The sequence below is a fragment of the Lucilia sericata genome, unplaced genomic scaffold, assembly GCF_015586225.1.
Source record: "Lucilia sericata isolate MDLA Ls3-8-SP2 unplaced genomic scaffold, ASM1558622v1 Contig001916F_arrow, whole genome shotgun sequence".
Classification (NCBI taxonomy): Eukaryota; Metazoa; Arthropoda; class Insecta; order Diptera; family Calliphoridae; genus Lucilia; species Lucilia sericata.
In genome coordinates this window covers 26,174-53,721 of record NW_023995795.1, presented here as the reverse complement: position 1 = coordinate 53,721, position 27,548 = coordinate 26,174, and the positions used below count along the sequence as shown (strand labels likewise).

The 27,548-nt window shown below is 32.9% G+C and overlaps 5 protein-coding genes across 6 annotated transcripts in view; 2 read left to right on the top strand and 3 right to left on the bottom strand.

Moving 5' to 3' along the window:
* The window catches only part of LOC119613008 (putative GPI-anchored protein pfl2), a 29,105-nt gene extending 28,305 nt beyond the window's left edge, over positions 1 to 800 (top strand). Inside the window, exon 6 of one of the 2 annotated variants that reach the window (XM_037968934.1) lies at positions 481 to 800. In XM_037968934.1, coding sequence (XP_037824862.1) covers positions 481 to 567 — 87 coding nt within the window. In that variant the 3' untranslated portion in view covers positions 568 to 800. The remainder of the gene's footprint in view (positions 1 to 480) is intronic. The other variant, XM_037968936.1, reaches the window with a different exon arrangement.
* A 3,495-nt stretch (positions 801 to 4,295) lies between these two features.
* On the top strand, positions 4,296 to 7,584 carry LOC119613011 (mucin-2-like). Its single transcript, XM_037968939.1, has 4 exons — positions 4,296 to 4,478; positions 4,551 to 4,952; positions 6,993 to 7,360; positions 7,432 to 7,584. Exons 1-4 carry the CDS (start codon positions 4,443 to 4,445, stop codon positions 7,553 to 7,555), a joined length of 930 nt encoding a protein of 309 aa, XP_037824867.1. The 5' UTR covers positions 4,296 to 4,442; the 3' UTR covers positions 7,556 to 7,584.
* LOC119613010 lies at positions 7,387 to 8,519 on the bottom strand. Its single transcript, XM_037968938.1, has 3 exons — positions 8,433 to 8,519; positions 8,247 to 8,365; positions 7,387 to 7,711 (listed from the first exon to the last, which is right to left on the bottom strand). Exons 1-3 carry the CDS (start codon positions 8,454 to 8,456, stop codon positions 7,588 to 7,590), a joined length of 267 nt encoding a protein of 88 aa, XP_037824866.1. The 5' UTR covers positions 8,457 to 8,519; the 3' UTR covers positions 7,387 to 7,587.
* Positions 8,520 to 10,723: 2,204 nt separating this feature from the next.
* Positions 10,724 to 16,749, bottom strand: LOC119613007 (mucin-2-like). Its single transcript, XM_037968931.1, has 10 exons — positions 16,625 to 16,749; positions 16,453 to 16,561; positions 16,101 to 16,390; positions 15,297 to 16,033; positions 15,030 to 15,152; positions 14,797 to 14,806; positions 11,699 to 11,807; positions 11,349 to 11,638; positions 10,949 to 11,226; positions 10,724 to 10,862 (listed from the first exon to the last, which is right to left on the bottom strand). Exons 1-10 carry the CDS (start codon positions 16,646 to 16,648, stop codon positions 10,739 to 10,741), a joined length of 2,094 nt encoding a protein of 697 aa, XP_037824859.1. The 5' UTR covers positions 16,649 to 16,749; the 3' UTR covers positions 10,724 to 10,738.
* A 3,169-nt stretch (positions 16,750 to 19,918) lies between these two features.
* LOC119613009 (ribonuclease Oy) lies at positions 19,919 to 24,276 on the bottom strand. Its single transcript, XM_037968937.1, has 2 exons — positions 23,538 to 24,276; positions 19,919 to 20,877 (listed from the first exon to the last, which is right to left on the bottom strand). Exons 1-2 carry the CDS (start codon positions 23,606 to 23,608, stop codon positions 19,962 to 19,964), a joined length of 987 nt encoding a protein of 328 aa, XP_037824865.1. The 5' UTR covers positions 23,609 to 24,276; the 3' UTR covers positions 19,919 to 19,961.
* Positions 24,277 to 27,548: the final 3,272 nt, after the last annotated feature.

Here is a 27,548-nt window from a genome sequence, read left to right as displayed (position 1 = left end):
CTATTAACTAGTCTATTGACAAGCATTTAAACTAACTATTTATTAGACTATGGAAGTTTATAAACTAGTCTCTTGACTAGACTTAAGATTAGTCTAGGGACTAAACTATATAGTTGTTTATGGACTATATTAGAGTATGTTATGGCCTATTTTGTAGACTATTGACCAGTATGAGTAAAAGTTCATTCGATTATGAATGGGTTAATTGAATGCTAATTCGGTACCAATTCATATTTTTTTAACAAAATGTCAGTAATCGGTTTAAGAACTTTATCATATATACATAATCAACGTCTATATTTGTTCAATATTCAATTTTCTTGCAAAACACTTTGCTGAAAAGAAAACTGCGCTTTAATTAAATAAATAATAATTTTAAATATTTTGTTTTGGAATGTATTGAGTTTGAATTAATATTTATAATAAATTAATTAATTATATTAATTTAATTATTTTTCTTTTCTATTTCTTTTAATTTAGCAACTGGATGCTTACAAAGCGGAAAATCTACGCCTTAAAGAAGAGAATGGAGCGCTAATTAGAGTTATAAGTAAATTAAGTAAATGAAATTCACTTAATTAAATAATTTAAATTAACACATACAGAGAGAATAGAAAACAAGAAATAAAAACACGATAATAAAACACTTATACATATATTAATATTATTAATTAATAATAATATTAATATTAAAGAAAAAATTAATAAAACAAATTTCAAAATTAAATTATCAAGTAAACGAAATTTAAAAGAAAAGGAAAAAGAAAACGCTGCTCCTTTAACAAATCTTTATATATGTTTAAATGATTTTTATTATTTTAAATAAATTTATAAAATTATTATTATTATTATTAATAAATTGAAAAACTGAAACAAATAATAAAAGTTTAAAATTTTTATATAAGTTGGTGTTAAACATTAAATTTAAATTATTTTTTAAGTAAATAGAAAAAAAAAACAACAACAACAGAGAATAAAACAAAGTAAAACTTATTTAAAGAAAATGTAATGATTTAAAAAATTATATATTAAAATAATTAAATTAATAAAACAAATGAAAACATAAATCATTCATTGAAATTTATATACATACATAAAACCACACATACATACATACACTTTTACATACATAAAATGCATATATTTATATTTATATCTCTATATATATTTTTATTTGTTTGTTTAAATTTATAAATAAAATAAAAAAAGAAGAAAAATATTAAAACAATTTAAATACATTTAAATGAAAAAAACATTTATTTTTTATTCTTATTATTATCGTATTACTTTTACATATAATACATTTATTATTATTTTTTTTAATATATATTAGTGCAGACACTTTTAGTTACAGAAATATTGTAATTTGGTTTTATTTATATTTTAATTCATTTAATTATTATTATTTTCTTGAAAGTTAAAAGAATATGTTTGTATTAAAAATCTAAATTAACTATTTTTGAGAGAGATAGAGAGAGAGAGGTGGAATTTCAAAACAATCTTTAAAAACCTGTAAGTTTAGACCCTGAAAATAACCATTCTAGAAGTTTAGTAGGGGACAAGTACATACATAGTTCAAGAACTAGTTTATACAATAGTTCAATCACTAGGTTTTTAATTATTCTATGGACTAGTATATTGACCAGTCTATGAATCAGTCTATGGATTAGTCTATGACCTAGTCTATGGACTAGTCTATGTACCAGTCTACGGACCAATCTATGGACTAGTCTATGGATCAGTTTATGAAATAGTGTAAGAAACATTTGTGGACTAGTCTAGCTACCAATCTATGAACAAGTATAGGGGCGATTATATGGACTAGTTTTTCGACTTAAAGGGTATAGTCTAGAGACAAATCTATATACTAGTTTAGGATTTAGTCTATACACAAGTCTAGGGACAAGTTTATACAATAGTCTAGTTACTTGAACTATTCTACGGACCAGTATATGGACTATACTAGGGACAAATCTATCGACCAGTCTAGGGACCAATTTATAGACTGGTCCAGTAACGATTCTATGGAATACTCTAGGGACCAGTCTAGGGGATAGTTTAAAGACTATTCTATGCACTATTATATGGACTATTCTAATGAGTAGTCTAGTCTAGGAACTAGACTATGCACTAGCCTATGAAGTAGTCTAGGGACCAATGTATAGATTCCCTCAATTATTAGTGTACATGATCCATTCAGTTAATCCCATAACTACTCCCCTTGATTGGAGTACATGATCCGTTAGGAGGTCCTATGTTATGCAGGCATGGATTATGTTTATTTTTTTTAAAACAACATGGTCCATAGCCAGCATAACATGAAACCATTTTGCGGCTCTGTAGTTCATGTCATTTTAGCAAGAAAGTAGTTTTGAGATTACTCTGATGTAATTCATATATGGATGACGCGATCCTCAACTAGAACATCACAATGTTAAATGGAGTATGTTTTTTCCACATATTTGGACCAGTCTTAGTCCCTTTATTAGTACTCTTAACACGCTTGTGCGGGGTAGTCTCAATTTTTGTAGGTCTAGTCTAGTAACAATTCTATGGACTAGTCTATGCTCTATTCACTAGTCTATGAACTATTCTATGGAGTAGTCAACAGACTTTTCTATAGACTAGTCTTTGTACTAGTTAATAAACTAGTATATGAATTATTCTATATACTATTCTATGGACAAGTCTGGGGACTAGTCTTGGTACTAGTCTAAGGACTTTTCTAAGATGTAGTCTATTTACTAGTCTATGGATTACTCTAGGGACTAATCTATGGGCTAATTCAGTAACTAACCCAACTCGAGGAAGAAATCACTGGACTAGTTTAGAGAATAATCTATGTGCTGGTCCTTGGTCTAGTATACTGAACGATATCGAAGTAATTTAAGGACTAGTCAAGGTTCTTGCCTATGAAATAGTCTGTGGACTATTTCTTTGGCTAGCTCGTTGTCTAATCTATTGCCTAGCCTACTGGCTTGTTTATGGACTAATCTATTGACTAAATCTATGGACACAATAACAAAAGTTTATACTACAGAAAAAGTACTTAATATGCAGTTGTATTTTTCAGTCAAAAAGTATTATAAAGTTAAATAGTACTAACGTTACCAGCCCTGATTGTTATTTAAAATAATATTGATAGCTCGATTTCAGTTCATGTTAAATCTTCTCTCACTTTCTTTCTCTCTCTATTTCTTTCACTCTCACCATAAAACTCTCCTTCACCTGCTAACTATATTATTATAATTTTATCATTATTTAATTTTTAAAATTAAATTTTAAAACCATTATTATGAATTATTTCTATATAACTTAAGCTTATTTAAGTTTTTATTCATTATTCATTTAATAATAATAAAATATTGACACATTTTTATTTTAATAATGTTTACAGCAATAAATAATTCTTTTAATTAATTATTTTCTTATTATTATTACTTATGTGTAGAGTTAAATAAAAGTTTTTAAAAATTTATTTTAAAACCTAAATTTATTTGTATAGTTTAGTTAAGTGCATTTGTTTTTTCTTTTAAGTTTAAATTTTAATTTATTTTTGTTTAAACTTTTCTCATTCAAATTTCCAATATTATTTTTTTGCTAATTATTTTTTTAGTTTTAATTTATTTGTAAAAAACAATATAAGAAGAAATGAAAACAATATCAACAAGAAAAAAAAAAACTATAATAATCAATGTGAGTTATAAATGTGCTTTTTGTTAAAATAAAATAAAAATGATTTTATTATAAAAAAAAAAATAAAAAAAGAAAGAAAAAAAAGGAAATATTTAAATTTTAAAGGGTTTGAATAAAATTTAAGGTAATTTTTCATTGGTTAACGAATTCAGCATCTGTTTTATCAAGATTTTGGCAGATAGCATCAGTATTTCAAAGGTTCTATAACTATTCTTACTGGGACTATTTCCTACTGGGTTTTATAGAAAATATTAGTGTATGAATGAAATCAAGTGACAGATTGTGTTAAAAACTAATGTCAAATGCAAATATATTATTAATTACAAAAGCATGCTAAGTAATATTTACTTATATACCACCAAAACCTAATCAACTACAACTTCTAAAAGTGTTTTATTTGCTTAGACTAACTGTATATCAAATATAAACTATTTATTTAGTAACTTTCGCTGAAATATATCTTAAAAAAAAGAATAATAACAAAACATTTATTTTTATATTACTTTTTATCTTTATTAACGGTTAATAAACATATTTGTTAAGAATTTTGGTAAAATAATTCTTAAAAATCTCGAAACTTTAGAATAAATATTATTCATCAGTTTGTTAAAGAGATTAGACGGAACGTGTTGGGGAAGTTATTAAAATTTACAATAAATTACTAAGAAAAATTAAAAAAAAAATCATCAAAAACATTGAAAAAAGTTAAAAACAAGCAGAAAATTTATTAAAGTACAACAATAAAAATGTTAATTATCCATAAAATATTAAAAACAATTATAGTAAGTAAATAATAAATTAAAACTTAAAAAAAATTTAAATGTTAAAAACAACTTTAAAACTTTTTCTTATAGATTCTCTTGGCTGTTGTTAAATTGGGAGTTACCTCTTTAGTGGGCACTTGTAATCAATGTTTTGCCAGCAATAATATTGCCTGTTTGGATGAAACACATTTTGCCACTTGCTTCCAGGGCTCACCCACTTCTACTATAACAAAATGTCCCGCCAATCGCTTTTGTACAGACGATGTCCTTATATGTCATTCTTCAACGGAGGGTTTTTCACCCATTTGTCATCATGATAATTGTAATGATTGTGAGGCTACTAATGGGATTTTTTCTTGTCTAGATGAGACTACTTATGGTTATTGTTTTGGTGCTAATACTCCTTTAAAGGGTTCCTTACGTTCCTGCCCGAAGGGTTATGTTTGTAATTATAATTTTCGAGAAGTTTGTGTGCCGGAGGAGACGCATGAGGTAAATATGAATGTATAATATAATTCTCTGAGTCATAGATAGATAGATAGATAGAGATAGATAGATAGATAGATAGATAGATATATAGATAGATAGATAGATGATAGATAGATAGATATAGATAGATGTAGATAGATAGATAGATAGATATATAGATACTCGATCGCTCGCTCGCTCGCTCGCTCGCTCGCTCGCTCGCTCGCTCGATCGCTCGCTCGCTCGCTCGATCGCTCGCTCGCTCTCCCTCGCTCGCTCTCGCTCGCTCTCGCTCGCTCGCTCGCTCGCTCGCTCGCTCGCTCGCTCGCTCGCTCGCTCGCTCGCTCGCTCGCTCGCTCGCTCGCTCGCTCGCTCCTCGCTCGCTCGCTCGCTCGCTCGCTCGCTCGCTCGCTCGCTCGCTCGCTCGCTCGCTCGCTCGCTCGCTCGCTCGCTCGCTCGCTCGCTCTCTCGCTCGCTCGCTCGCTCGCTCGCTCGCTCTCGCTCGCTCGCTCGCTCGCGCTCGCTCGCTCGCTCGCTCGCTCGCTCGCTCGCTCGCCTCGCTCGCTCGCTCTCGCTCGATCTCGCTCGCTCGCTCGCTCGCTCGCTCGTCGCTCGCTCGCTCGCTCGCTCGCTCGCTCGCTCGCTCGCTCGCTCGCTCGCTCGCTCTCGCTCGCTCGCTCGCTCGCTCGCTCGCTCGCTGCTCGCTCGCTCGCTGCTCGCTCGCTCGCTCGCTCGCTCGCTCGCTCGCTCGCTCGCTCGCTCGCTCGCTCGCTCGCTCTCGCTCGCTCGCTCGCTCGCTCGCTCGCTCGCTCGCTCGCTCCTCGCTCGCTCGCTCGCTCGCTCGCTCGCTCGCTTCGCTCGCTCGCTCGCTCGCTCGCTCGCTCCTCGCTCGCTCGCTCGCTCGCTCGCTCGCTCGCTCGCTCGCTCGCTCGCTCGCTCCTCGCTCGCTCGCTCGCTCGCTCGCTCGCTCGCTCGCTCGCTCGCTCGCTCGCTCGCTCGCTCCGCTCGCTCCTCGCTCTCTCTCGCTCGCTCGCTCGCTCGCTCGCTCGCTCTCGCTCGCTCGCTCGCTCGCTCGCTCGCTCGCTCGCTCGCTCGCTCCTCGCTCGCTCGCTCGCTCGCTCGCTCGCTCGCTCGCTCGCTCGCTCGCTCGCTCGCTCGCTCGCTCTCTCGCTCGCTCTCTCGCTCTCTCGCTCGCTCGCTCGCTCGCTCGCTCTCTCGCTCGCTCGCTCGCTCGCTCGCTCGCTCGCTCGCTCGCTCGCTCGCTCGCTCGCTCGCTCGCTCTCTCGCTCGCTCGCTCGCTCGCTCGCTCGCTCCTCGCTCGCTCGCTCGCTCGCTCGCTCGCTCGCTCGCTCGCTCGCTCGCTCGCTCGCTCGCTGCTCGCTCGCTCGCTCGCTCGCTCTCCTCGCTCGCTCGCTCGCTCTCTCGCTCGCTCGCTCGCTCGCTCGCTCGCTCTCTCGCTCGCTCGCTCGCTCTCTCTCGCTCGCTCGCTCGCTCGCTCGCTCGCTCGCTCTCGCTCGCTCGCTCGCTCTCGCTCGCTCGCTCGCTCGCTCGCTCGCTCGCTCGCTCGCTCGCTCGTCTCTCGCTCGCTCGCTCGCTCGCTCGCTCGCTCGCTCGCTCGCTCGCTCGCTCGCTCCTCGCTCGCTCGCTCGCTCGCTCGCTCGCTCGCTCGCTCGCTCGCTCGCTCGCTCGCTCGCTCGCTCGCTCGCTCGCTCGCTCGCTCCTCGCTCGCTCGCTCGCTCGCTCGCTCGCTCGCTCGCTCGCTCTCTCGCTCGCTCGCTCGCTCGCTCGCTCGCTCGCTCGCTCGCTCGCTCGCTCGCTCGCTCGCTCGCTCGCTCGCTCGCTCGCTCGCTCGCTCGCTCGCTCGCTCTCGCTCGCTCGCTCGCTGCTCGCTCGCTCGCTCGTCGCTCGCTCCTCCTCGCTGCTCGCTCGCTCGCTCGCTCGCTCCTCGCTCGCTCGCTCGCTCGCTCGCTCGCTCGCTAGATAGATAGATAGATAGATAGATAGATAGATAGATAGATATATTAATAGATTGTATAAAATCCTACTATGTACTTTCTTTTTCAGCCATCATGCGCTATTAATACACCTTCAACAACTCCAACTACAACAATTACAACAGAAATCAGTATAATACCCAGCGAGTCCACAACGGATGATTCAACAACACTTATTACAACAGACTCAACAACGGAAATGACCACAGAATCAACAACAAATGACCAAACAACAAGTACAACGGAAATGACAACAGATTCCACAACCATGACCACAACACAAGAAACGGAATCTACAACAGAAACAACAACTGAACTTAGCACAACGTCCACAACCCCAAAACCCCCCACTACAATAAAACCACGTGATCCCAATACAATTTGTGGAGAAATTGGTAAAACGGGTTATTTTAGATCCGACGATCCGACATGTCGAGAGTAAGTACTAATTATCGAAATGTTAATAAATTTTTATAAATATTTTTTTATTTTTAACTTTTTTATTTCAGATATGTCTACTGTTATCTTTTATCGGGACAATATTTGGGTTGGGTTTATTATTGTGATGGTTACTTTAATGCCGCTACCCAAAAGTGTCAAAAGACGAGACCTTTGGATTGTATTGCTTATTAGAGTTGATCGACTGCAACAATGGCTGTTGAAATTTAAGAACAGTAGTCTGGTTTGTGATCAGTGCATATTCTATGCGAACTGTCGTAGTATTGTCCGCTCGGGCAAAGTTTTAATAATCCCTTAGGTTTATCGTTCATATTAAAACATATTATGAATCTAGAATAAGAAAAAAACAAAGAAAATAAATGAAATAATATATTGTTTGGAAATTTAAAAGAATCATTTGCAATATTTTGGTTAAATTTTAGTTTATAAATAGATAAATGGCAGAAACTCTTGGGATTTTGTGGCCCTATGAAGTATGTATATATTCTGAATTTTTATAGTTTTCGAACTTAAAATATCTATGTCCTTAAGTAGGATTCAAATACTGTATCATTCCATCAGACAAGTTTTCGAGAAGTTTGCTATTTAAAACAAAATCCATAAATTACAAAAATATGAGAAAAATTTCCAAAATTATAGACTTCGGATGCGTTAATAACGTTAATTATTATGTGATGATAGTTTTGTGCTTGTTTGCATTAAAATTCTATTAAAACTTATGTAAAATCGAATTAAATTTGCAGAACAATTTCTTTAGAGTCACACCCCTTTTTTATTAACACTTAAACAATAATTCACCACTTTTTTTTATCGAAACAAAAGAACTGTTAAGTCATTGTTAAAAGTTCAATATAAAAAAACTTACTTGGTGCAGGATTTATCACAATCATAAGGGAAAGTTCCCATAGAACGCTGTCCACAGATCTTATCATAGTCATCATCACAAACTGCTTCGATCTGATAAGCGGCAAGTAGAACTAGACACTATAATAAAATAAATTTTATTATTTCTTATATAAAAACAAAATTAAATAAAAAATATAGTTCTTACCATTAACAAAATAAATTTCTTCATATTTCTTTTTTGGCTTATTCAATAGAAACGATCAGTTAAAATATACGAATCCAAATGTTGGATATATTTAACTAACATTTGATTTTATATCATATCGTTAGAAAAATTTTGGTCTAAATTTATACAGATATGTTAACAAAAATAGCATAATGTATGTTTGTAAACGTGATTTCGACCATTAATGAACGATTAAGTTGTGGATCAAGTGTTAGGGGGAGTAAGAGGTATTTGAACATATTGATAAGGTTCCACTACGCAATACTACTACAATTGACGTGCTCATATTTATAAAACTTTTATTACTGAAAACAGATTTTATGGTATTAAAACATATACAAAGAAATTTGTTTTCAAAATAAAAAAACTTTTTTATATAACTAAAATTATATATATGATTCCATATAATTTGGGTGCAACTACTTTGCGTGGCTAAACAGAAAATTTGCTTACAGAAGTTAAAAATTAATTAAATTGTGCTTTTGTTAAGCAATCGAGCTTATGAATAATTTCGGAAGGTGACAATTTGGAAACTATTACCTCGATCTACTAATTTATTACATTATAAGGTTATTTGTATTATCATATATAAATTTATGATATAAGCATCAGAAAGGTTTTAGAAAGAGGGCATTTTCGAGCAAAGGGATTTTTGATCGAATTTCTTCGAAATAGTTCGAAGAAACTTCGTAGTTTTTAGACAGTTATAGTGATTTCGTAAAGGTGTTCTTATATGGGGGTTAGGGTTAAAGATTTTATAACATTTGCTCTATAATGAATATATTTCAGACTGTAAAAATTATATGTATTTCAGGCCACATGTATAGGGGCTTAGTGTAATCGTGGATAAACAAACATCGGTAGATAATATTTGTTTGGGCTCTATTGTGAGTTCAACCGATGAACGGACATAGCTATATCGTCTTAGAATCTTATAAGACTCCATAATATATATATACTGTTGTGGGCCTAAGACTAATATTTAGATATATGTATTACAAGCGGAATAACTAAATCCATAAAAATCAAACAGGTTTAGGTCTATTCATTTTCTATATAATGGGCCTTAGAAAGTTTATATAACAACATCTGTAAAAGATCTGTGATTTACTTATAAAGGTTTTTCCAAACCTTATGTTAATAGAAAAATATAAAAAAAGAGATTAAGCCTTTATTTTGAAGCCAAGAGTTATAATTATCAGAAGACTTAACATTGTCAAACCACTTCGAATATGGAGAAAATATAGATTTTTTCAAACTGTAGGATACTATATCTCGAAAACCTAATATGATGGCGAAATTCTGAAATTAGATTCGGATTCAGTACAATCATTTATTTTGGTTACTAGATCCAGTATTACCACTTTAATTTAGTTCTGAAAAATTTAAGTAGTTTTTTTTTTTTTTAATTAATTATTAGCTGTACCTCGTATATGGCGCTAAATGCGAATACAAATTTATAAAAAGAAGAATGATAAGACATTTTAGAATTTAAAAATATTTACACTTATGTATGAATGTATATTTTTATACACACATGTCAAATAGAACTAGACTTTTACTAAATGGGGAGTTTGTATAGGGGCTAAGCCCTATTAGTACTAAGATGTGAAAGCCGGAAGGTCCAGTTGTATAGCGGCTAGGTAAAATAATGTATCCATTGCAACCACTTCAAATAGGGTGTAAAAGCATGTAACTATGGTCCAAAATTGATCAAAATATCTTGTATCTTGTTCACTAGGTTTACACGGGCGGTAAGAGGAAAATGGCTTAATCGAAAGTGATTCTGAGCGTTACAAACTCATAATAACTTCCCCACTATGTTAGTGTAGGGTATAATTATAAGCTCAAGAGCCCTATTCGGCTGGTTCGGTTATATGGGGTCTATATGAAATATTAAACCGATTTCAACCATTTTTAATAGGCTTCGTTCTTTGGCCAAAAAACCGGGCACATGGAAAATTTCATCAAAGTTTGAAAATTGCGATCGTACCTTTCGGACCCCAAAAACTGGGTCCTACCCATTTATGTTTTACAAACATTAGCGCAAACCCATAATACCTTCCCTAATATAGTGGTGGGTATAAAAGGAACAAACTATACGAAAACATTAAAAATCACCATTTACATTCTATTAATCCCCAATACTAAGTAATTCTGACGATCACTATCCGAAAAAAGTTTTTATTATAATTGTACTGTATCTTTATTTCGAGTAAAATTAATCTAAATAATTTAGTAAATAATTAGACTTAAATATAAATTAAAATATGTATGTCATAAAGTTATATGCATAAGTCTGGTTTAGGAGCTGCGCAAAATTTAGCACCGGGAGGAAAATATTGACCTGCTTTACAGTTCTTTTTTATGCCAGCTAACGAGTTTCCGGAAAGGTAGCAAACAACGAAGCTGAAATTACAATAAATAACAAAGTTAACAATATTTTCGATTAACAAATGTTAATATTTAAAATCAGTTCTAACTGTGTTACTTACGTAGTACAAGTGGGATCATCTGCATAATAGGAACCAGTTGTAGCAGCATCTTTACAAATAGTATCAGGATCGCGAGGTGTAGATGGAACTGTTGGTGCTGGTGATGTTGTTGTAGTTGGTATCTCTGTAGTAGTGATTATAGACTCGGTAGTTATGGTTGTAGGATCTGTAGTTTCAGTTATAGAATCTGTCGATGTGGTAGATGGTTCTGTGGTCGGGGGTGTTGACTCTGTGTTGGAGGTTTCTGTTGTTGTATCATCATTTATAACACAACTTGGCTAGAAATTAATAAAAATATCACAATTTGTATTAAACCTTTTTTCAACAACTACTAGTTATGGGTCCTATATATATGTATGTATTCTTCTTTGCCAAAAATTCCATTTCTAAACATACATACCTTGCTAAGACGACTTTCTGTACAGAAACCATCTTCACTATAAATATCACAAACGGTATCACCCAGACAATATGAGACATCGGCACCTTCGACAGGTTGATCTGCGCCATAGCAAAAAGCAATTGTTGTCTCATTTATACAAGCATAGACTTTATTCTTGCTACAAACACCACACTGATTTGAATCGCGAACACATGTAGGTTTAGCCTCGGGCAGGGGGTAACAGACTTTAGGATCGGCCGTGCAAACATGATTTTCGGGACATGTTATGAAATCTTCGGTAGGTATGCCTTATAATTTAAAAGATATTTAATTTCTAATGTGATTAACAATAAATATCCTTAAATTACCATTAATACATAAAGAAAATACATTTTCCTTATGACACGCCACATTATTTGAACTTTGACACACATCACAATCAGTCTGAACACAGGCCACACAAATCACTAAAAGAAACTTAAGTAATACATTAATTTGATCGTATTTTTTAAAATTATTTACAAGATTTTTACCAATTGTTTAATTATGATTTTCATTTTTTTTTTCTAAAATTCTATATTTCGAGTTGAAAATTTGTGCTAAATTTGTTTAAAAGTTTCTTTAATGGTATCTCAGATTATTCTAATTCATATTTTAACGCCCGAACTGTCTTTTATAATAGTTTTCATTAGTTATCTTACGATTTATCTTTATGATTTACACGAAATTTCGCACGATATTAATATGTATGTATATGAAATGCGTAAAATTTCAATGCCAAGAAAACTTTGGTGCCAAAATTGGTGGGTGAATTGTTAAGTGACTACGTATATAAAGAAATTCAAACTAAAATCCATACATTAATCATTTCTAAACGTAGTGATTAATCTTTCCAAAAATTTGAATTGAATATTGTGCGCTGAAGTGATTTTCGGATATAAGGGAGCTATGACTTATTATGGACCGATCTGGAAAGTATGGCGCTGTATGATTTGTATATATATATACAATACCGATATTTTATTTATTTACGATTAAACGTTTTTAGCAATTGTACCTTATATGCCTGCTATATTGCCAAATATGGATCGATCAATGAATACTTTTATATTTCTGAAAACTTCTCGAAAGTACTTATGTCTCATAGAATTACTGGGATAAAATACAAACATACAGATAGAGGGACATAGCTTAATCCACTCCGCTATCCCTAAGTATGCAGAATATACATATCGCTCATTTACTACAGGACTGACATAATCCAAAATAGGGATTTTTTGAACTGAGGTCTACAAAACACCCGTCATATTTCAAATATGTCTCTTATTTTCGGAGTGAGATAAAATATGGGCCGATCCCATTAAAATATATTTATATAAATGTTAGTTACATATAAATTTTATGGTAATACAAGTGTTTTTAAAAGATTTCAACAATTTTTAACGGACTTCTCTTGGCCCAAAAAAGCGTTTGTCTTAAATTTCATTAAATGATCTTCAAAATTATAAAAAATAGGAGTGTCCCAATATATAGACATACGTCTTTTTCGATCTAGTTAGAAACTATTAACACGATTTACTAATTTATTAGATTTATATGATTATCTGTATTATCATATATCAATTTATAATGTAAACATCGGAAGGGTTTTCGAAAGAGGTCATTTTCGGTGATTTACTCCATCGAGCAAAGAGGTTTTGGATAGAATTTCATTCAAACACTGGTATTTTTAAGACGATTTAAGAAGATATTTTAGCAAAAAGGTTCTTATATGGGAGTAAGGGTCAACTTTCTGGTAGGTACATAAAAATAAATTTCAAATATTTTATAATGATTGCTCTATAATCAATACATTTCGGACTGTTAAAATTATATACAGATTTGTAAATGTGCAATATTTATATAGACATTTATAGATGGTATCAACACTGGGGTTTTTTATCGTTTTATCTGAAAGTTATTCCTTTGATTAATAAATCAATGAACTAGATACAATTTCAACCCGATATTTCATTAATAAATAAGATATATATTTAGATTGCAACTGTTGGTCCGATTATCTAATTTATTATTAATATCTCTAGGATACTTTCCTGTTCATTAATTATAATTTTAATATTTTTTTATCATTTCCAACAGGGTCACTTACTATAAAATTCTAAGTAAAAAATAAAAACAAATTCAATTTCATTATCACTTTTGAAATATGTCATATCTTTTAACACATCAGATAATTATAGTCATTTAGCATAGAAGTTAATAAATCTATCTTTCTGCTTTTCCCTTAGAAATTTTGATCCGACTACCAAATAAGATATTTTATTAACTCTTGTTTGTTAACCCAACAAAAACTTGGTAATGCCGTGTACTTAAACAATGACTACATCATACCTGCATTACTTTTAAGTACTCTAATAATGACTTACATACAATAATAAACATTTTATATAATAAGTACAATAGTGGACTAACACGAGACCCAGATTCGATTTCTTTTCAATATTTTTGGTATGTAACTCCCTGTAATAATAATATTTGTAAGTGAGTTGGTAAGGTAAGCAGTTGCTCCAATGACATTGATGTTTAAAAATAATGAGTTAAAACTCCAATGAGTAATTAGTGACTTATAATAGCTTTATAATGAAGTTTTTGCTGGGTATACATATGTATTCGCATGAGTGTATTAAAATGTAATCAAATGTGAATTTTGTTATTTATATATTTCCTGAGAGAAAAGTTTGCGAGATTGTAAATCTTTATGTTGTTGTAATGTTGTTTTACTTCCTTTCAAAACAATTAAAAATGTATAAAACTGATAATAAAGAATAATAAAGGCACGATAGAGATCACACGGGATGAGTTATAGAGTTAAATTTGTTATGGTCTATTGATAAGGTTTATACACTGATTGTACAATATCTGTCTACGATTTCACCTAGCCCCTATACAAGTGATTTTCCGGAATACCGTTTAAAGAGTCATAAATATGTTAATTCGGCATTAATCGCGATAAAAGTTTTCACAAGTTAGTTCTATGCATATAGAAAATAAAGTGTGATATAAGGGGGATATATGGCCTTAATAAACCTTACCCCCATTTAAGATCCCCTTCAGAAAATTACCTTAACGATCATAAATTTCTTAATTGTAGTATAGAGAAACTTGACATGAACAAGTATTATAAGATCAACAATCTCTCTATCAAATGTTATAATGATCGGTTCATTATTTACCTCCTTCAGAAAATGATTCATAATTGAACTAACCCACCATATAAGATCACTTCCAAAAAATTACTTTAACACTCATAACTGGCTTAATAAACATTAAATAGACGAAAATTGTATAAGAACAAAAAACTCTCTAATAAATTTTTTAAGAATCGGCTCATAATTGAGCCTACTCCCGCATACTTATATTGGCCCATTCAGAAAATGTAGTTATGACAATAGTTGGTTAAAAATACAAGTAAGTAGCTTAAAAATAAAATAAATTATAACTCATAACTGGCTAAAAATACAAATAAAATTCCACACTAACGGATTTTATAGGATCCAAAATTTATCCACTAAATTTTGTGAAGATCGGACCACAATTGACCCATTCTATTACAATAAATAAATTATACAACAAAAGAAATTGCATGCAATTAGACTTCTTTTATTTAATATATTTAATCATATATAATGCTAATATTACTATACACAAATATCTGGCTTATGCGATGAGCACTTATCTGCACCCGGTGGAAAATATTGATTACTTGGACATTTCTTAATCATTCCATGAATTGTTTTGCTCATCTCGTAGCACAAAACGAAACTGTAAAAAAATTAAATATAACAGTCGTATTAAAGATCAGCAGTATATTTTCCAAATACAAGATCAACAAAATACAAGATCGTCACATCAAAAACCCTAATTGTAAAGTCCTTTTCACAAAATGTGTATATTATGTGTACTTACGTAGTGCATTTTGGATCGCCTGCATAAAATGAACCAGTTGTTGCGGCATCTTTGCAAAAAACTTCCGGATCAACGGGACCAGAGGGTTTAGTTGTTGTTGTGCTCGTTGTTGTCGGTTCTGTAGTAGTAGTAGTAGTTGATTCAGTAGTTGTGGTTGTAGTAGTTGGTTCGGTAGTTGTGGTTGTAGTAGTTGATTCTGTAGTTGTGGTTGTCGTAGTTGGCTCAGTTGTTGTGGTTGTCGTAGTTGGCTCAGTTGTTGTGGTTGTAGTGGTTGTAGTTGTCGGTTCAGTTGTAGTAGTAGTTGTTGGCTCCGTTGTTGTGGTTGTAGTAGTTGGTTCTGTCGTAGTGGTTGTTGTAGTTGGCTCAGTTGTTGTGGTTGTAGTTGTAGTAGTTGGTTCTGTCGTAGTGGTTGTTGTAGTTGGCTCCGTTGTTGTGGTTGTAGTTGTCGGTTCGGTAGTGGTCGTGGTTGTAGTAGTTTGTTCTGTCGTTGTAGTTGGCTGCGTAGTGGTTGTAGTTGCCTCAGTAGTTGTAGTAGTTGGTTCTGTCGTTGTGGTTGTTGTAGTTGGCTGCGTTGTTGTGGTTGTAGTTGTCGTTTCTGTAGTGGTCGTTGTTGTAGTTGCCTTAGTAGTTGTAGTAGTTGGTTCCGTTGTTGTGCTTGTCGTTGTTGGTTCTGCAGTTGTGGTTACTGTTACCGGATCATCGTAATCATAATCATTTGGATTCGTTACACAACTTGGCTGAAAGATTTTAATTAAATTTTTAATCAAATATTAAATCAATACTTCCCCTCCGAAACATATATACCTTAGCCAAATAACTTTCAGTACAAAATCCTTTTGTACTATAAATATCGCATACAGTATCTCCCAAACAATAGGAAACATCGGCACCTTCGACAGGTTTATCTTCGCCATAGCAAAAGGCAATTGTTGTCTCATTTATACAAGCATATACCTTATTCTCACTACAAACACCACACAAATGGGTGTGGCGCACACAACTGGGTTTGGCCTCAGGCAGGGGATAACAAACATAAGGATCGGGAGTGCAAACATAATTTTCAGGACATGTTATAAAATCTTCGGTGGGCACACCTATAAAAATTAAACATATTCCTTTAACTATCTTAAAATTTAAATATTAAACTGTAACTAACCATTGATACATAACGAATATTCGTTTTCCTTATGACAGGCGACAAAATTAGTACTTTGACACACATCACATTCACTGCGAATTCCGTTAACGCCCAATAAAAGTATGATCTGGAAGATAGGAAATTGTTTTTTTTTAATAATTATAAAATTAATTTTTTCTTTAACTTTTACCACTTTTAGTATCAAAATCTTCATTTTTCTACTATTTTTTGCTAAAATTTTAGCCTAAAGTAAATATGAGAGTTAATTTTTGTGAGAAAATTTCACAAGTTTCTTTTAAAACACCTCAAATTCTTATAATTTCAATTTAACCTACCATCCATCTTTTATAATAATATTTCTTTTTTATCTTATTTTGTCTTTAAATTTATCTTTATGATTTAGTTATATTATTTCTAATAGCGGTTTTTATATTCTTGTTTGAAAATCGCAAGAGTATAACGGAACTCAAGTGACAAATTTGCTAAAATTCACACATTTTATGTTTAAGTGCTAAGTAAATAATAATTATTTAGTATCTAATTTAAACAATTTGCAACAAAATTAATATTTAAGAAAAAAATCGCTTTAAATAATATATAATCAAGTAAAAGTATGTGAAAGTTTACCTTTAGGAGATTTAGGATAGTTTTTCCTAGTGTACCTATTGTGATTGCACTCGCATTTTCCACCTGATATAACGAATACTTTATAAGAACCGATATGGGGAGAATTGGGAGGGTATCACAGAGATAATCGTTACAATTTGGTTTAGATTTTATCGCTTTTACAAGGGGTGAACTACAATTAATAACATCCTACGGACGATAATGGATTTAGATCTGCTTACTACGTAGACTGCGTCTATGTTACTCAGGTGTATTTGGATCCAAGTTTTAGAAACTTTACCGGACATTACCACGATCGAAACGAATGTAAGAGGTTCGAGAGCACGACCGATCTCATTCCTGAAACAGACATTGTTGAGAACTGTGAAACATTGCTTACAGAAGGGCAAATCCATACAGGTGTCTGCTGTTAAACGGATCGCTCTAAACTAGGAGATTTACAGTGAAAACACCAAATCCAATATACATATACTACCGTCTTCCTAACCCTTGGTCGATGGAATCCAAATTCTGACCGTGCACCACCCAGAAATCTTGGGGTCACATATGACCCCTCAGCTAACGCCACTGCAATCACGCACAAACTGTGAAGTAGAAACAAGATCATCAAAGCGCTAGCCGGCAGCACTTGGGGTATGGATAAAGAAACCTTGTTAGCTACATATAAAGTGATTGGTTGGTCAGTGGATAATTATGCTGCTACGTGATACCCAGTGGAGGAACATTCAAAGCTGCCAAAATGCCGCCCTAAGGACAGTAACGGGCTGCCTACAAATCACCTCGGAACGAGGAAACGAAGGTCCTCCCAGTCAAGGAAAACAATGTCATGTTGACTAAACAGTTTCTCCTGGAATGTCATCGGAGGAGTCATCCCAACTTTAACATCACTCAGTTGGATACTCCCCCGAGGCATGTCAGGAAGGATCTTCGTATATGAGAGGAGAACATACGCAGATATGTTCAGGATCCATCAGATCAGTACTCGCATACGACATTCATAGAGACGCCATAAATTCCGCGGTCGCAGGATACCGTATGAATGTTGTACTTGGAGGTCGCCCACCGCCCATAGCAGAGTGGGCAACTAAGATCGGGATGGAGCAAAAGGCCTAATACCTACTGGTCACGTATAGACCGTGACGTCCCCAACGAATGTCCTGCATGTAGTCAAGCTCATCATGACACTCACCACATATTTAACTGCTCAGCCAGCCCTACTTCACTTTGTCCAATGGATTTATGGACGTATCTAGTTGAAGTAGGCCAATTTTTAGGACTGGAAATTGATGTAGAACACCCCAATTAGATTATTACAACAACAACCGTCTTCCTAATCACAATAATAGCTTGTAGGCGGATGTCCTTTCTATGATAATTTCCGACATCCAGAAGGGGTGAAGATACCCTTTGGATTTTGGGATTGCAAGGCGTACAGCTTCCTCAGAATGAATAAGTCCGATGTTAGTATGATCTGGCAGATCACAAATCACACTAGCAATTTACTACTCGACTTAACGGATCTATATAAGGTTGATATTCGGTTGAAATTCCTCCATTCGTGCGACAAAATGGTTCGGTCCCCAACGAATGTCCTGCATGTGGTCAAGCTCATCATGACACTCACCACATATTCAACTGCTCAGCCAACCCTACTTCACTTTGTCTAATGGATTTATGGACGCATCCAGTTGAAGTAGGCCAATTTTTAGGCCTGGAAATTGATGTAGAATACCCCAACTAGATTATTACAACAACAACCGTCTTCCTAATCACAATAATAGCTTGTAGACGGATGTCCTTTCTATCATAATTTCCGACATCCAGAAGAGGTGAAGATACCCTTTGGATTTTGGGATTGCAAGGCGTACAGCTTCCTCAGAATGAATAAGTCCGATGTTAGTATGATCTGGCAGATCACAGATCACACTAGCAATTTACTACTCGACTTAACGGATCTATATAAGGTTGATATTCGGTTGAAATTCCTTCATTCGTGCGACAAAATGGTTCGGCAAGGTTTACAAAGTTTTTCGATTCGCTGACCATTCTTTCTCCACACCTATTTAACTCTAAAGTCTTTAGTTTCCATACTAACTGAGATTTTATGTTTTCTCTCCAGAATCGAATTTTAATGGAAGATAAAAGTGATCAGTGATCACTTATTTCTATTCATAACTCTTTAAAGCAACGATCGTGATCATGGCTTAAAAATTTACTAATTTAACGAACAATTTAATAAAAAAAAGTTGCATTTTTAAATATTTGATATACATATAAATGATCTTTTATTTGTTGTTATAATTTTATATATGTATATATATTGTAATATGTATAATATAATTTTTAATTAATTTTAAAGTAATTTCCATATAATTAGTTTTACTTAAAATATTCTTATTAAACAATACAACAATAATTTTATGTTTTTTTTTTTGTGTGTGTTCATAATCAATTGATCGCAATATTTAGTTTTAGCTTAAAATAATGTATAATTGTGTAAGTTGTATATTAAATAAAGATAATTGCAAAGAAAAATTATTGAAATTTATGTAAATGTTTAGAATTGTTAATAATATAATTGTTAATGATAAGAAATCATAATAATTCTAATGTTAAAGTTGCTACATATAATCGTTGCTGATATCTTGTTGAATAAACAGTTTTCATTAATTCGTTTTCGCTTGATTCATTTCTTGTGTGTTTTTTTAATCAATCCAAATTGATCAATCGTAATATATAAAAAAATAAAAATTTTCAATACTTTGTTTTTGCACGTGATTACTGAGTAATTGGCGTTTTAATTTTCCCTTTATTTATTTTGTATTATGCCTCTTCGATTGCGCTAAAAATAGTTATACATTTTTTTAAGCTCCTGGGCTTTTCTGATCCTCATCTACTATTCATAGTGTAAACCACATAATAAACTGTAACAGCTTATAAACATTGACAATGGGAAATTTCCATTTCTTTTCGTTAAGCCTTTTGCGATTCGGCACCAGACTGGGATAATGTACCGGTTTTGATATGTGACAATTGGTGATGACAGTGCCACCGGGATAGGATACCGAAACAGCATCACCATGTTTAACGCCATCACAGTCCATGACATCGAGAGATTTATTGAAACATATGCGTATTTCTTCCAAATAACTGACATCATTTTTACTGTCATACAAACAGTGTATGGAAGGATTTTTACCCAAACCATTTACCAGAGCTGCATGTAAGGCCACCACAGTGTTATTCGAATCGGGATGTATGCCAGCACTACCTAAAATATTCGACAACAAATAATCTTCACGCCAAATAATGCCTTGTTTAAAGTATTTCAATTCATTGTTCAATTCTTCTAGAGTGGCGGCACATGTACCATGTTTAAGCCATTCATGTTTCCACAACCAATCACCCTTCGATTCACCATCAATATCGGGCCAATATTCATTTAAACTATCCTTGATTTTTTCCAATGCATTGGGATCGAAATCTGCGGTTTTATTACAGAACGAAGGACCAAATTGTCCAATTTTTGTGGGCCATACTCCGTGTATAGTCCAGAATTCTTTTTCACTTGGTAGTTTACATTCGTGATTTTTATCTTCTTCTCTCCAGTGATAACAAGTTGTAACGGGCCATTGTTGTGTGAAAATCAGCAGATCCCATTCATGGTCTTCAACATTTTCGCGTGGACTCAATTCTATATCTAAATCATCACGATATTCCGATGATGTCAGTTCATCCGAAAAGAATATATTTTGTTTAATCTCTCTTAGGCGACTAATGGTTTCGGGTGGTAAATCATCAGTATCAATGGAAGCGCTAAAAGGGAGAAGAAAATCGTTATTAAGTTGAGATTAAATTTAGATTTATTCAATTTAGGAAAATATTGCAAATTTAATTAAACTTTTATTGTTTTTAAAGGACTAGAGGAACTGAATCAAAATCTCTTACAAATTGCGGTTTCATATGTTAGTTCGTAAGTATCGAAATTTGTAAGTAAATTTTGAATCAATTCACATAATTCCAATAGGTCTTTATGAATACACCTAATAACATCTTTGAACAATTGAAATCAATTTAAAATTTGAGGTTATGTTCGAAAAAAATCTTCAGATCTTGTGATTTAGTACAATACCATACATATAACCTTGTTTAGAAATAGGGTGCATGTTTTTTTGCAACTGAAAAGTTTCAGCCTTTGTTCTTCTTACGAGTATGAATCAATGCAATGTGATAAGAAATTTGTCATCATTTGTTTTGCAATCGGACCCCTAGTTAGACTGAATAAATTTTTCAAAACATTCAATTTAATGACAAAAGCTATTATTTGATACTAAAAGGCCAAAATACTGCACTTAATAATTTGAATTCATTTCCAGCAAATTATGATAATTATAAGAATAAATAAAAAACCCCGCAATATAAATAAATTATATACAATTATTAAACATTTATTAAATTTAACATTTGGCTTACTAGGGTGGCTTTGACATAAATGTTATATGTATGTATATCCACGAATCTTATAAATCCACCCTGCCATATATCGTTATAACTATGAAAATCACTTGGATAGTTCACTAAATTAGTTAATAGACTAGTCTATATCCTAGTTAATAGAATAGTTCATAAACAAGTCATAGAGTATTCCATAGTCTAGTTATTAGAATAGGCAACAGGTAAGTCCCCAGCCTAGTCAATACAATAGTTCATAGATTAGTCAATAGTTTAGTCTTTAGTATAGTCAGACTGGCCCATATACTTATCAATACACTAGTTCATAATCTAGTCAATAGACTAGTCATTTAACTAGTTAATAGACTAGTCCAAAGAATAGTAAACAGACTAGTCAATATACTAATCTAGACAGAGTACTTCATAGTCTAGTTAGCAGAATATCTAACAGACTAGAATTTCTAATGAATACCATGAGTCCATAGACTATTAAATAGACTAGTTCATGTACTATAACCTAGACTAGGAAGATAAACCAATGAATAGTCCATAGAATAGGAAATACCGACGCTGTCAAACTCCATATATGAAAAACTTCATGAATTTGTGCCAAAATGAAATGATTTCATCTTATAAACGATACACCATGAATCCACAGACTATTAAATAGACTAGTCCATGTACTAGTCTCTATGTTAGGCAGATAAACCAAAGAATAGTCCATAGATTAGTAAATATACTGGTTCATAGACTAGTTAATAGAATAGTACATAAACAAGTCAATATACTAATCTTCAGTCTAGTCAACATAGCAAGCCACTGTCTAGTTAATAGACTAGCTAACAGACTAGCCCTAATCAATAGATTGGTCAATAGTTTACTCCTTAGAGTAGTCAATAGACTGCTCCATATACTCATCAATATATTAGCTATTTACTAAATTAGTCAATTAGTTAATAGACTAGCTAACAGACTAGCCCTATAGATTGGTCAATAGTTTAGTCCTTACAGTAGTCAATAGAGTGCTCCATATACTCATCAATATATTAGTCCATATATTAGCTTTTTACTAAATTAGTCAATTAGTTAATAGACTAGCTAACAGACTCGCCCTAACCAATAGATTGATCAATAGTTTAGTCCTTAGAGTAGTCAATAGACTGCTCCATATAATCATCAATATATTAGTCCATATATTAGCTATTTACTAAATTAGTTATAACTAATTAGTTATAATAGATAGTAAATAGACAAGTCCGTGAATTGCGCAACTAATAAGGTTGCAACCGAAGCTGTCAAACTTCATATAATAACATTTCACTCTCAAAATCGACGCAGTCAAACTCCTTATAAAAACAATTCTCTCTCAGAACCGACGCTGTCAAATTCCATATATAAAAAATTGTCATGAATTCTTGCCAAAATGAAATGACTTTAACTTATAATCGATAATCCATTAGTCTATAGATTAGTAAATAGATTAGTCCATAGGCTTGTCGGATAAAAGAATAGTCTATAGACTAGACAATATAATAGTACATAGGCTAGTCAATAGAATAATCCATGAACTAGACAATACAATAGTCTATAAACAATTCTTCAGATTAATCTATAGATTAGTATATAGAAGTCTCCTGACAGGTTTAACAAGATAAGTCTGTAGTAAAACACCTAAAATCCTTTAAAATGATATTCAAATTTAAACGACGAATCAAAACCCAGAAAATACCTTTTACAAGAAGTTAGTACTATTTCAAAATTAAAACTTATGTTCGAAATTCAAAATATGATTTTTGATAGCCACCCTAATGTTTATGATAACATTTCATGATTTGTTTGTTATTCCTCATTAAATTTAAGAATTTTTTCTTAAATAACAAACAAAGCTGTTTTTAATATTTCTTTTTATTTCTAAAAAAAAATTTGATTTTTATTAATTTTGTATTTTTTGTTTATTGGCATCACCCGGCTGCCTGCATCCCCTTTTTCTTACAATTTTCTACTTTATTCTGTTTTCAACTTACCTGAACACCAACGAACCACCTAATGAAGTCAGCGAGAAAATGAAAAATATTTCCCAGAAATTTCCCAACATTTTCAAGTGATGAAATGTTATAGAATAATTAAAAGAAAATCGTTAAACAATTTTAAATTGTTTTCGAAATTGTTAAAGTTTGCAGGGGTTGTTTGTTTTATTTAAAACATTTTTCTTTAATTTTCCAAATTTTTCTTCTCAAGGTTTTTTATGCGGCACTGTGTTCCTTTCCCTTTTTTTCCCAACAAATTGTTGACACTCGAAGTGTTGTTGCTAATAATTTATTTAGCTATGATTTAGTAATTTATTATTGTTTAGTTTTGCCTTTTTTAATAATATTTATAAAACGTATACTGTTTAATAATCAGCTTATAATTTTATTTGCTATTGTTTTATATGTTGTTTTTGTTGTATTATAAACTAGATTTATGATTTCTAATAGAATTATTATAAAGAAGAATTATTTTAGTTGTTGTTACTTTGTTTTCTTTTTTTTTTAACAATAATTGCAGTCTTTTTGTGTTTTTTTTTTATTTTTTTAGATGATAACACAATAATAATTGTATTTTATTTAGTTGCTTCTTTTTCTCTGCTATTACGTCTGAAATTAGTTTGACTATTGAAATATTTTTTTGCTTTATTTGTTTTTTTCTTCAATTTTTTTTCCTGTTTTTTGCTTTATTGTTATTTTCGTTGTACTATTTTTGTAGGTAAAACATGTCAAACTGCTGCTAATATTTTTTTTCTCTTTTCTTTATTTCTTTGTACTTTAGTGGTGTGTTTAGCGTTATACTTTCGTAGTCTTCTTCTTGTTAGCATTAGTTAATGCTGCTCTAATGTCAACACTAGAGGGGTTCACAATAAAAGAAGAAAAAGAAAAACAAACGAAGCTATTTTTTAATACGTTAAGGCCTGTGAAAAATGCTTATAACTTAGCGATTTTTTATCCGATTTTATTGTTTTATATCTTGTTGTAAAGGTAATATAGTGCTGAATATAATAGATGTTTTAGACAAATGATAATTTTAGTTTATTTGCAAAATTTGGTTATTTGAAATCTTATTTTTATTTTGGAATAGTTATACATATTAATCACTAATTCTTTATAAATCTATTGTTTTTGTTTCTATTTGTCATCTAGTTCTAGGGATACTATAGATAATATAGGTGCATATACATCTTCTTTAGTACAGTTGCAGAAAGTTGTTTGTTCTTTTCAGCAGCTTTAAATCAAAATTGATATGATTAGGCCAATTTTGAAAATTTAAAAATTATAACAGAAATATACAGAAATGTAGGAAAATTAAATTAATATTATTAATTTAATTTTCCTACATATCTGTATACATATTTCTGTTATAATTTTTTAATTTTCATATTATTAATTTAATAATTGTAATCCACTTCCTCTTTAGATTAGCGCCATCTGTATGTCAAATTGTGTAAAGCCGTATGGTTCTTGTCTAAACCATGAGCTATTGCAGGGCTGTAAAATTATGTACATTATCTGGATATTACATTTCAAGTGATAATTAACACAGACCAAAAAATTTTAAAATGTGAGACCAAATTTCTCCATCAAGATTTAAAGAAACCGGAGTTTTTGACGGATTCGAGATGTTTTAAAAACCTAGTGTGACGCAAAACAATTTAAAGAAGTATCTGAATTTTGTTAAATTGTGTCCGTAGGCTTTTTAAAGCAGTATTCTTTCAGTACTTTTTACAAGTCAAATTTAATTTAAAATCTTATCAGATTCTAAAAAGTATTTTGAAGGCACGATAGGACCAGATGAGAATGGACCTAAGTAGATATATTTATTCCAAAATATGCTCCATTAGTCCACGATTTTACCTACATATGTATGTATGTATGTATCTCTCTTAAAAATGCGCGCTAAGTGAAATCAGAATATACAGAGTTAGTTTTATGTAGCTAGAAATTATTCTGCATATTATGATCAACATCGGGTCAAATTTGACCCCTATAAGAGTTTCCCTTTGGAAAATGCCTTTGCGTTCATACCTGGCTTAAAATGTTCAGAATAGCTTTGAGATTCGACTGATTCTAATATTAACTATAGAACGCCTTTTTCCGAAAATCATTCAAGTTTAAATCAATTTTACATATAGTATAACAAGTATGAATGTATAGATACCCTACACCAGTGATCATGTTGCAAATTTTGATTTTTTTTAATAATAAAGTATTTAATTTCATTTTTACCTTAATTCAGAATTATTTTAATAATTTGTTGACAAAAAAGGGATTTCCTGAAAGAGGGGTTGTATGGAGGCGGGGGTTTAATATGGTCATATCCTTATAAATCTTGGTAGAGGTAGTTTTGCCGATTTTTGAAGTGATACAAGAAGATTTAACATATTTACGTGCTCAAAAGCCCTATTCGGGGGGTACGGTTGTATGGGGTTTATACGAAAAAATAGACAGATTTTAACCATTTTCAATAGGTCAAAAAAAGAGTATCTTTCAAATTTCATCAAATTATCTTGAAAATTGCGACCTGTGGAGTGCTCACAAGGTTTACATGGACACACAGACGGTCAGACGAACAGATAGGCGGACATAGCTAAATCGACTCAGAAAGTGATTCTGAGCCGAAAGGTATACTTTAAGGTGGGTAGGTGGTAGGATCTGAGCAATATCTGTTGGTGCTACAAACATTAGCACAAACGCATACATAATACCCTCCACAGGTCAAAAAAGTTTCCGCGCCAATTGCTTCAAAGTTTTCGATATTTACAAAATCTGAAATTTTCAATATAAACGATTGCGGAAGGGTTTCGCAGCAAATTGACCCGAGAAAAAGCTTTTCGCATTACAACACTGCTGGCTACCAAGTATTGAAATGAGAAAAATGTAAAATGATATCAAAGGGTCAATGGGAATCCCGCAATTTCACAAAATTAATTCCAAAACTCCCCCTTGTTTCGCTTTACAGTTTCCAGATTTTAAAACATTTGACCTAAAGTTGAAATTGTTGAAAAAATAGGTCAAATTCGGATGGCGCTATATAAAAATATAAAAAAACTGAGTAAAATCGATTCAAAGTTACTTCCGATATTTAGAAAGAAGTACATGGCAAAAGTTTTAAATTTCAATATTCAATTCCACGTGTAAGCTTATTTTTTAAAGCCAAGTACTATTTCGAGGCCCCAGAGTGCCGTTCCTGGAGCTTTAGTAGGGTCTAGAAGCTAGAATGCACAACGGCTTACAGGACTTAGCACAGAAAAAGTATGTATGTACATGATTCAAGTTGACATAACGGCATTTTTTAGTTGTAAAATCTATCACCATTAAATTCTTAATTTTCAGAAAAAGTAGACTAATAAGCTAACGATATGTAATTTTAAAAGGACCCGGAAAAACAAATTTATTAATTCATTTAATAAAACTCCCAATACAAAATGAAAAGTCTAATATTTCATAATAATCATGAATAAATAATGTAACCCTATCTTTTTAAAACATATGACAACATTTCAACTACAAATTCCAATTATCGATCACTTGGACTTAATGTTGGCATTAATTTTAACGTAATTTCAATATAAATCTTTTTATTCCAAGCGGCAGAAATTCAATTTAGTTACAACTAAAACTAGTTAAATATTCATACTTAATACAAGTATTTAAGTGTACATATGTTTTGTGTCATACTTAATTGATTACATATCGAGTATTTGTTGGAAAAATTACAAAAAAAAAAATAATAATAATAATAATAATAATAACAAATACATTATAATTTAAATATACGCAAATAACAATATAATAACATATAATTTGATGAGATAAAAACAAATTAATCAAATAAAAATAAAACAAAACACTGGGGGAGAAAGACAAAAAAATTATACTATACAAATGACACATGTAGTTTGACAGGTAAATAATGTACATATGTATGTATGTACATATATATAAATATTTAGTTGCAGTAGATAATATATAACATCAATTTCAGTAGGCAAAATCAATTGG